We start from the raw sequence: 11,430 nt of genomic DNA on the forward strand, positions 1-11,430 counted from the left end.
TGACTTTATATCAAATAAATACCATTAGTATTTATATTTTTTGGTTTTGATTTTTGTGAAAGGATATTATATTACTATTGAAATTATTCTGGGTAGTATTATTATAAAGTCATTGAGAATAATCTATTCAATTATAATAACATTATTGATGCTTGTAAAAAATATATTTATTATATATTATCGAAGATATGGTTATGTAAGATAACTCGGCTGAATGCCGGGCAAAAGGGCCGAAGGCCCGTTAAAGGGGTCTGGGGGCGAAGCCCCCAGGCTTTTATATGTATGGACCCCCTCTAAGAAAAATTTCTAGCTACGCCACTGCTTGAAACTATAATTAAGATTAATAATTATTGTAAAAATAATCATTAATTGGTGTCATTTGATCATATTTTGAAATTATATTTAACTTTAACATCTTGAAAGAGGATAGAAATAGATAATCCCGAAAAACGTCATTCAAAAAAATAATATTTTTTTGGCCTAGCATTAGATTCTATACTTTGTAATTGTCACGAAGCCCTTATTCACGATCGAGATTTAGGCTGCATTCAAAGTGGAGACGGATCCGTTTTTTACATCCATTCCGTCAAAGGTCAATCTAATTAAAAATGATATATATTCAAAGTGCGTCCGTTCCTATACCTTCCGTCTTAAAAACCGATCCGGCAAATTTTGAAGTCAAAACATTTTGACTTTTTGATCCGGCAAATTTTATAGAGTGTTATAACCAGCGTCTACATGACAGGATTTTCACTGGATGCAAACCCCCTTCAAAAATCTTGCCTACCCTCACCTTTATAATTTTATTAATACTCTTTTCAGAGAATTTATAAGGATAACTTAAATTAATCTATCTCTACTACCAACTATCGATACTTTAATATAAAGAATTTAATTTTTAGATAATAAATTCAATTAAAACCTCCATTATTTACAATGAATTAATTATTATGGCATTATGAGCTTGCTGATATATCTAAACCTTTTAAATTAAAAAGGATGGCAGAAAGTTTTATTTGGAAAACAATGTGTATGATTGTTTGCAATATATACATTTGGTCGATAATTGTATTATAATATTTTTATAATAAAAGTATTAATTTTTACAGCAATAAATTTTGTCCTATTTCATCTCAAAATTTAATAGATAACCCCCCAAAAAATTTATCCTACCCCCATTAAAGCAGCCTACCCCCTCAAAAAATAGGATACAAACTGTTCCTACCCCTCCCGCTCATGTAGACGCTGGTTATAACGTTACTTATAATTTTTTAAAAATAAAAATCAATATATATATCATTTTTAATGAGATTAACTTTTAACGAAACGAATGTAAAAAACGGATCCGTCTCTCCTTTGAATGCAGCCTAAAACTTAAAGGATAGCTCAATCTTAAAATAGTCCTGCCATAAGGCTTAGCGAATTTTTTCGACTTATAATTTAGCCACTTTTACAACGCTAAAGGCAAGAAATAGTCAATACTAACGAAATCTTTTAAATATTTAAATAAAATTTAAAATTTTCAAATAGGTAGAATGTTGTAATTTACTATGAAATAATATATTGATATTTTTCTATGAGGTCCTTCGTTGTCCTTTTGCAAGTTAACCATTTTTTTATTAATCAACTAATATAAAAAATATATCATTAGGACGACTCTTGATAATAATAAAATATTATTTTTTTCGGTAGCAATCACCCGCCGAAGTCTACTCTTACCCCCACCCAACAATTCCATGATAATAATTTTAAAAACTCTTATAATGAGGCACCATTTATAACCTCAAAACAATTCTAATTAAACTTTATCAGGCCTCATGATTATTTATGCCAGGAATAAGAAATAAACATTAGTTGGTGATAATCAATACTAACAGTATTCGAAATATTAGCCACGAGCATGTATAACTTTAAACTTTACTAAAATTTTATCTGTGAATGAATGAGAAATAAACATTTATCAAAAAAGTTAAATTTTTTTTATCTTTAATTAACGATGATTATTATTCTATCCCATTTTAGATCCCTATACCCCCTTTTTACCCTCAAAAAATAGCTACCCTTTTTCTCATGTAGACATTGTATGTAGGTAAATATTTACAGATGTCGCTAGAAATTTCACTTTTATTTTAAAATATACTTTGAAAAAATCCAAAACTAGTAAGATTAAAAATATATAAATTTATAATTTCTCAATAAAGCATCATGCAGACTCAATCCAATGCATAGCTTTGAAAAGAAGGTAAAATGACTTGACTTGGATCTATTTTAATAAAATTATTTTTTTTTTATTTTAGAAATTGTCGATATATACTTTATTTAAAAAGAAATTGGCCTGAGCAGAGTGTCAAGGCGAACCTCGAAAACCGAATTGATATAATTTGGTATTTTTTAATCAACCTGTATCGAACCTTTTTGAAAAAATTTAGAGGAGCTAATCGTACATTTTTGAACTATATAAACCGGTTTAAACGGGTTTATATAGGTTTTTATTTTTTAGATATTATTTAATGTAATTTAAAAAATCTCTTTAGTCTTTGAGATATTTATATCCAGCAGTTATTTTAAAAATTTTATTAAGGCTATGTCCTATATATAAAATCTCGAAAATTATGCGAATTCAACAAAAAAAAATCTCAAGGGAATCATTCTGGGAATTTTGATAATATTTCCTCCATGTATGGCGATTTTTTTAAAAACTCAATTTAAATACAAATGTTTGCTTTCCTGGCATCATTAATATTATTTTCAATATTAATTTTAATTTTTTATGGAGATATAAGCGAGATTTCTATTTTTTTCTATCGATTAAACCGATAACGGATGGAAGGGTTAATTTATTAATAAATACATATTCCAATTGGGGGTATTTATTAAAAAATAGAATGATCCTTATCTTCAAAGAATCTTATTTGATCATCTTTACAAGAATTTTCATTCAAATCCTCATCAAAATTTTTTTATCAAAATTTATTCTCAATCCATATTTTTACCATCATATTATAACTGGACACCGAGATTGAAATATTTGAATCACAATCTACACTTACAAAGTTTAGAATTTGTACCCTTAATTTGCTTTATTTGTGAAAATGGTTCATAATGGGGCTAGGACAAAGTTAATCATATTCTTTTGATAAAAATAGGTACTATTGACATATATTCTTTTTAAAATAGATTAACAATTTTGACTGTAAAATATTGATTAGTAAAAATGTAATAAGTAAAATAAAAAATTTTTGGGGTTGATAGAACTTAAATTATTTATAAAATTTAAAAAAATATAATATAAAAATATATTTTTAAGAAAAATTTTAAGTAACAAGTAACGCCTTGCATTACCATTTCTTAAAAAAAATAATCGCGTTACTCTACCTTTTGAAACAAATAACGAATGGTGTTTTCCTCATAAAAGGTAACGCTGTTATTAAATACATTATTTTCATCGACATTATTTAAGCACTATTTTTAAATCTAGGACTAGATAAAAGGACCAACAATTCAATTTCTCTGATTAGACTCACAACATCTATACCAAAAGAATGAATGAACATCTTAGGAAAACACAAACTTATACCTGACTCTGACTGGAGGAGTATTGTTAAAAGGGTAAACTTTTGATTTGGGCAATACTCGAGTCTAGTTGTAAAAACTTTCAAACTCATCGGTTCATGAAGTGAGAATAATATAAAAATATTTATAAAAAAGAACTGTTTTAATCAAATTAAACATTTTGGAATTCAAAGGGAGTTTTTATTTTTGTTTTATTTCGACTCGTAAATTAGACTCCTAAGCCGACTTGTGATTTCCATTCCTATGCCATAATAAATATATTTTGCTTTTCCATCCGAAATAAAATATTTTCTCTGGGATTAAGGAAAAGTAATTATCAATTTTTATTTAACTTTATAAAAATGCGTATGAATTATATTTCAACTAAAATCCTCAAAGAGATCCAGGCCTAGTCTAAAATAGATATACAATAAAATATTTAAAATTTTTATTGACATCTCCTACTATCAGTAAAATTATTTTCAGCCAAACTGTATTAGCGTTTAACTAGTGCTTTGCAAGACGTCATCAGCATTAATAATCATATCTCAAAATTTTTTTTAAAATTGTTTTCAAAATTACCCTTTTTTTTTAGCTAACCTATCCACTTTTTTTAAAAGCTAACAGTATCTAAAATTACCATTTTTCTTAGCTAACATTATCTAAAATTATTTTTTTTTCTAGCTAACATTGTATAAAATTTACCTTATGTTTTAGCTGTATATGAAAAAATTCTAATTTTGAGGGGCTCGTCAAATTGTTGAGTCGAATCCCTGTGACCCTCTCCACTGACGCTACTTGGAATAAAAGTGGTGTATTTAATAAATAGAAAGAAAAAAAGTAAGAAGGAATAAGTATCAATTATCAAGAAAGAAAAAGTACCAATTTATCAAGAAGGAAAAGTATCAATTTATTCTGATACTATTAGTACTGATACAAATGTATCTTAGCAGTATAAAGATAATTTAGAATTTTAAAAGTATCATCGATACAGTTTTACCCACACAAACATATATTGGGTGCAATATCGCCTGACACATTTTCCCAACACATTCACATCTCTATAATTTTTAATTACATTTATATCTAAATATGATATTTCATATCGAAAATCAATCTTTAAAATATCTGTTTGGACATTGTGTCAAATAAAAACATCTTTTAGTTGACATCTATCATGTTATCAATTTATTTGATAGTTTTAGTAAATTCATTTTTAAACATGAAAAATGGATAAAAGCAAAGTTATAGTTTGTGACAATGGCACAGGGGTATATATTTCAATATTGTTTATTTAATATTTCAAGTTTTTTATATTTAATGAATTCATAAATTTTTTATAACAGTTTGTTAAAGTTGGATATGCAGGGTCCAATTTTCCTGCATTTATATTTCCATCAATGGTTGGCAGACCATTGTTACGTTCAAAAGTTAAAGTTAAAACAAATTTCGGGGAAGAAATTGAAATAAAGGTTCTTAAAATTTATATTATAATTATAAATTTGCAGAATAAAAATTGTTAATAGAGTAAATTCTTTCTTAATCAGCACATAAAATTTGATGAAGCATATTATTCAAAGTTTAGTATATCTTGACGCTAATAAATTTATTGTACTTTTTGTAATTCTATATCAAAACCATTTTTAGGATATTATGGTGGGTGATGAAGCTAGTGAGGCTAGACAGTTTTTAGAAATATCATACCCTATGGAAAATGGCATAGTTCAAAATTGGAATGAAATGTCACAAATTTGGGATTACACATTTGGGTCAGAGAAATTAGATATTTTATCAAATTGCAGTGATTGCAAAATCCTGTTGACTGAACCTCCACTAAACCCCCTTAAAAATCGTCAAAAAATGGCAGAAGTATAATTTAAATAATAATTTAAATATATTTTAATGTATAACAATAAATTTTAGCGTATAATCATGTTAATTCATTTATAATTTTTATAACATTCATAAATTATATTTTTATAAATTTCTTTAAAATCAACAGATCATGTTTGAAAAATATAATTTCAAATGCATTCACATAGCTATCCAGGCAGTTTTAGCCCTATATGCTCAAGGTAAAGTACATATAAAAAATACACCCTTACAAGATTTTTAAAAAGATTATAAACAATATATACATTAAAGGTCAGCACAACCTGGCACGAAAGCTTAGCTCACAAGCTGGGCCATGTCAAAGAAAAAATTTGGACTAGGCCAAATACAAAATAAACAATTTTATGACCTAGGCCAAATTTTGAATTTCTTTTAAAGCTATTAAAGTAAATTTATATAATTTTATTTCATAAAAAATTATCACTGACCAAACCAGGCAATGTGTACAAAATATATTTCATGGGCTAGAATCATTACATACTGAGCTAAAAAACCTGATAAGAAATTTCTTCTCTAATATTTTGGCTGGGCTATGATGTTGATCTCTAATGTACATATTAAACAAATAATTTAAATTGAGTAATATAAATGTATTGAAAATAAACAATTTATACACTGTGAAGTAATTTTTAATGCCCCTTATGTATGATTCTTGAAGTTTTAAATTCACTCTTGTACCTCTTTTCCTATTATAAACATTTTCCTCCCCCTATTTATGTTTATCTGTATGAGAATTAGAGATCTGGCCACCTATTTTTTTCAGGTCGATATAATTAATGCTGGAATCATAAAAAATTTACCTATTTAAATGAATAAAATATATCATCATATAGAAAATTATATAAGTAATACATCCCATCATATAGAAAATTATATAAGTAATACATCTCAAATAATTATTTTATATCACAAAAAAAATTAATGTACTATATTATTTTTTTTATAGCTTTTTTCAAAGACAGAAAATATTATAAATAATGCTGGAATCAAAGATATCATAATCTTGTATCTTAATCTAATGTATGACTAATGTTAAACTACAAGGATCCCATTATGTGTTCATAAAATAAAGAATACCAAAAAAACCTTGTAGAACTAATTAATTAATCGCCATAAAATATAAATACTTCTTTTTAAAATAAATATCAAAGAAGTTTGTAAAATATAGAATCAAAAATCTGAAATAATAAATAAAAACAATTAAATACAAATTATTTGTAAAACAAAAAGTGTCTAGTTTGTATTGTTTTCCCATTTTACTTCCTCGTTATTTTTTTATTATACAGCTTCTTCATCAAATTTAAAAATATTTTCGAAGAAAACATTTTAATTACCAATCTCTAATTTTTTAAAAAATATTACTTCTGGTTTTATATTTTCCTATGCAAAATTATTTTAAAAATATTTATTTTCATATTAACCTTTTTAGGTGTTATTTATATAAACAATTAATAAACGGTTTAATGAAATATAAGGTCTTTTAACTGGCGTTGTGATAGATTCCGGCGATGGTGTGACCCATATATGCCCGGTTTATGAAGGTTACGCACTCTCCAACTTGACCAGAAGACTTGATTTAGCGGGGAGAGATATCACCAAATATTTGATTAAAGTTTATTATATAATATACTGTTTTTTAAAAATTCAGATATTACATTTTAATCAAAATTAGAAATAAGCTAAAACAGATTCATTTTTTATTTTTAAATCCTTTCATTTTATGAGCCGATTTCTGGGGAACCTTATATTAGTGATCTGCATCGAGCCTAATTTTTCAAGCCTGGTCCAGCCCGAATTTTTTTAAAAAAAAGTTATGTCAGCTTTACCTGAACCCGAAACATTTTCTAAAAAGTTTTGCCGGCCCGGCCCAAACTTATTTAAATATAGAAATTAATTTTTATAATTACTCAAAATAAAAGATATGTTATATGCCATCTAGTTCCATAAATAAAAAAATTAAATATTTTTATTTTACATAAAAAATTTAATATAAAGTTGATAAATTTAAATATATTTTAAATAATTTCCAAGACCAGACTGCCCCGAATTTTATTTAAAAATATTAGGCCCAGCTCGAAGCCCGTTCAGGCCAGGTCTACTTTTGCAGATCTCTACCTTATACATTCTGCATAACAAATATTGACAAATCGCGTAACCGTTTCTAAAAATGCCAGAATATCGAATATTAATAATATTAAATTTTTTAATATGGATGATTAATAGTTCTCAATACCCTTATATTATATTTATCATAATAATACACAGCTTCTTCAATTGAAAGGGTATTCTTTCAACCACACAGCCGATTTTGAAACAGTCCGAATGATCAAAGAAAAGCTTTGTTACTCTGCCTACGATATAGAACAAGAAGAAAGGCTTTCACTCGATACTACTGTTTTGATCGAAAGTTACTTGGTATTGTTTTACCTAATTCCCCATCCATACCTAAAGTGGCCTATTTAGGATTTTAATTCAGAACTCCTCCGAAAACGGCAGGTTCGCCTTCACATACAAGCTCCCCCTTCCCCAATGCTTGTTGGCACCACATTTTGCCGATAATAGATATTATGTGGATTTATATCGGCCTTATAAAATTCGCTTTTTTATTCTAACTAACTAGTCCTAAATAAATTTTGATAGCTAAATAAATTCGATATTACGCTTCTGGGTTTAGGTAAATTCCCTTTAACCTACCCAATCATCCAATTATTATTCAATCAACTAAACTAAATATTAGATTTTATTTTACATTTTTATCCTAAACGCTAGGGAAACTGGGGAATTTTGGAGTAAGGTTGTAAAAAACCAAATTCGGGTCGATTTTTGAAAATGACCTGAATAAGATTTTAGCCAAAATTATATGTAAGCCTCAAGATTTGGCAAATAGAATCTATGAGCAAAATCTTCAATTTACATAATATTATTTTGGCTAAAATCTTAATCATATCGTTTTTTGAAAATCGATCTGAATTGGGCTTTTTAACAACCCTACTTTGAGGCAGGTACCTTAGTCCACTCCAATTTATTTCCAAGCTTTCATTATATAAGTGCGAAAATTTAAACCTTAATTGGTTAAAAAAGATTTATTATTTTAATTTTTAGAAAAATAAATGCTTTAAAATCCCAAACAGTAACAAAAAATAAATTAAAATCTCGATAAATAGAATTTTAGGTAAGTTTAAACTTTATTTTTGTTAATCTAGCAAATTTTTCAGAATGATAATACATAAATTAATTTGATTTTAAATGACACTTATAAAGTTAGAAGGGCTGTTAATAGTCGCTAAACGTTAACTATTTATTTAGATTATACAAAATGCAAATAAATGTGAAATAAATATTTATCCATCATAATATTTGTTTTTATTATATATATATATATCTTAGGGGTTCTCAGCAAATTCATGTAATAGACTTCGAGTTTTTGGCAAATTTTAGAAAACTTAATTCATTTTATAGCTTGAGTTTTTTACATTTTGGGGAAAAACCTGATTCTGCGGGAATCGTATTCCAATTGAATTTTATTTTATAAGAAAACATATCTGATATAATGCGTAGAGCTAAGTATCTTCTTCTTATTGAAAACATCGACTTATCTTTTTTCCACTAAGAAAGTTATTTAAAACAGTAAATTCGAAATCTTAAGCAATTGTAAAAAAAAATGGAAAGGAAATTACAAATTTTTATTCCAACTAAACAATATTTAAGCTCCCAGACGGCCGTACTATAAAATTGGACCGGGAGAGGTTTGAAGCTCCAGAGTGCTTGTTTCAACCTCATCTAGTTGACGTAGAAAGCCCAGGGGTAGCCGAGCTGCTATTCAACACTGTTCAACTTGCGGATATGGATATTCGGGCAGATTTCTACCGACATGTCGTTCTATCTGGAGGCAATACGATGTACAGAGGTTTTCCCTCCAGGTTGGAAAGGGAGATCAAACAACTTTACCTCGAGAGAGTCCTCAAAGGCGATTTGAATAGGCTCGCGGTATAAATAATGATAATTGATGGATTTTTTTTAGTGATTTCGAATTCCTTCATCATGTACATTGAAAATAGTCTTTGAATGGTATAAATACTTCTAAAATATAGTTCATTCAAATTAATAACAAAGAATTACATCCATAATTAAATTAACAGAAATTTCTAATGCAATAACTTATACATTTTTTTTCGCAATAACTTTTCATAATATATTGTAATCGGGAATCGGAACTAAGAGCCAAAGCCGGATTGGAACCGTAACCAGGTAAGAACCGAAATATTAGAAGTAGGACATATGAAAGGGCAGTTCTTGCGCAAATGCTTAGTAATTATGATTATATTTTTCGAATTCGTCTGCATTTAACTTATAAATAATAATTTATTTCATTACTTTTTTTTAATTTAAAAATTATTTATAGTCATATTCATCCATAAACTTCGTTCATATTTTAAATGAGATTATAAACCTTGTGATAATGTAACAAATATTGCCTTTGGCCACCATGGGAAGGGGAAAATTACAAATGTTACTTCTTCTGCTCATAGTCAATAGTTTGTTTATCTTTTTTACGACATTGGTCCGAAGTTACATAGTAAATAAAAATCAATCTAAATATTGGTTTTGTATAAATATAGGAAAATATCGGCTCTGTAAAAAAAAAGTTGTGATCGGTACGAGTCATAGTAAAAAACACTCAAATTTATTTATTTTATCAATTATTTTTAATTATAAAATTAAAAATACTTTTTTTAAAAAAGTTGGTAATTTAACTAAATTATCTGAAGTATATCTATTTTTCGATGCCGATATCTAAAAAACGTATATTAATTTTAAATAAATAAGAATATAAATCTAGAACCTTTTCTGAAAACCGGTTCTGGGACTAGAGCCTAGAATAACAAGTTCTGATGATTGTTAAACTCTATTATTCTGATTATTGTAAGATTTGATTTTCTTTGAAAAAAATGAAAATGAAATAAAATTTAAATATTTTTAAAATTACTTTTCCTTACAGTTTCATTATTTATATAGAAAATATTAGAATTAGAGTGTTACATTTAAAAAGTTAAAACTTACAAGGTAACATTTAAAATACTTGAAGTTTTAAAGTTACACTTTAACTATAAAATAGCTAACGGATAACTACTTACAAGTTATCTGTTAATATTTAAAAAAATAACACTACAGCTGAAATTATAAATCTTTAATTAGTTACATTAACAAATTTACCAACAATTCTCTTTGAGCATATTATTATTCTAATCTTCTATTATTTTAGAAATTCAAGATTAGGATAGAAGATCCTCCTCGTAGAAAACACATGGTATTCATAGGTGGAGCAGTTCTAGCAGATCTCATGAGAGACAACGATAAATGGTGGGTTACCAACCAGGAGTACAAAGAGTTAGGTTTTAAAGCACTCGATAAATTTGGACTTTGAAACTTTCACGGTTCCTTTTTATTATAATAAATGATTATTTACCACAATGTATTTATAATAAAAAAAACACGCCAAATAAAACTTAATATTTTTTTAGCTAAGGACTATCTCATCTCAATATTTTATATTAACCAATAATTTATGTAATTTTTTGTTTTAATTTTCAATATTATAGTAAAATTGACCAATTATGTATGATAATAATATTCCATCTTTGCAAAATGCTATATTTTTTATTTAGTGAGCATGTAAGTATTTTTTAAAAAATTTATATAGTTCTCAACTGAATATTTTATTTATAATTTATATATCTAAAGTCATCTATACTATGACTAAATTATGCAAAAAGAATTAACAACAAAACTATATGTCTATTCCTTACTCTACTTTTCCAATTTTTTTAATGATTATTTACTCATAAATATTATGATGATTTTACTTTTTTTTAAAAAAAAATGGATTTATACATTTCATAATTCTTATAGTATCTTATATTTTGTCCGTAATTTATAAAATGTTTTATAGCGAATTTTATTATAAAAAAACATAATTAAATTTAT

The 11,430-nt window shown here is 26.6% G+C and overlaps 2 protein-coding genes across 3 annotated transcripts in view; one reads left to right on the plus strand and one right to left on the minus strand.

Moving 5' to 3' along the window:
* The window catches only part of LOC135925358 (S-adenosylmethionine synthase-like), a 112,811-nt gene that overhangs the window by 57,305 nt on the left and 44,076 nt on the right, over window positions 1-11,430 (minus strand). The window lies entirely within an intron of this gene.
* LOC135925055 (actin-related protein 2-A-like) lies at window positions 4,737-11,372 on the plus strand. Of its 2 annotated transcripts, XM_065460209.1 has the most exons (9): window positions 4,737-4,823; window positions 4,899-5,024; window positions 5,200-5,421; window positions 5,555-5,627; window positions 6,921-7,057; window positions 7,711-7,860; window positions 9,154-9,432; window positions 10,709-10,880; window positions 11,046-11,372. In XM_065460209.1, the coding sequence occupies exons 1-8, from the start codon at window positions 4,782-4,784 to the stop codon at window positions 10,868-10,870; spliced, it is 1,191 nt and encodes a 396-aa protein (XP_065316281.1). In that variant the 5' UTR covers window positions 4,737-4,781; the 3' UTR covers window positions 10,871-10,880; window positions 11,046-11,372. The 2 variants fall into 2 exon arrangements, with proteins under 2 accessions (XP_065316281.1, XP_065316280.1); XM_065460208.1 differs by lacking the exon at window positions 11,046-11,372 and having other exon boundaries at window positions 10,709-11,013.

Source organism: Gordionus sp. m RMFG-2023, chromosome 2 (genome assembly GCF_954871325.1).
Source record: "Gordionus sp. m RMFG-2023 chromosome 2, tfGorSpeb1-WG-v2, whole genome shotgun sequence".
NCBI classification, from domain to species: Eukaryota; Metazoa; Nematomorpha; class Gordioida; order Chordodea; family Parachordodidae; genus Gordionus; species Gordionus sp. m RMFG-2023.

What these genes read in the sequence shown, in the direction of transcription:
- LOC135925055 (XM_065460209.1), top strand. Translation starts at nt 4,782, where the DNA reads ATGGATAAAAGCAAAGTTATAGTTTGTGACAATGGCACAGGG. An exon ending in TTTTGATCGAAAGTTACTTG is followed by an intron (nt 7,861 to 9,153) that starts GTATTGTTTTAC and finishes ACAATATTTAAG; the next exon opens with CTCCCAGACGGCCGTACTAT. An exon ending in GCGATTTGAATAGGCTCGCG is followed by an intron (nt 9,433 to 10,708) that starts GTATAAATAATG and finishes CTATTATTTTAG; the next exon opens with AAATTCAAGATTAGGATAGA.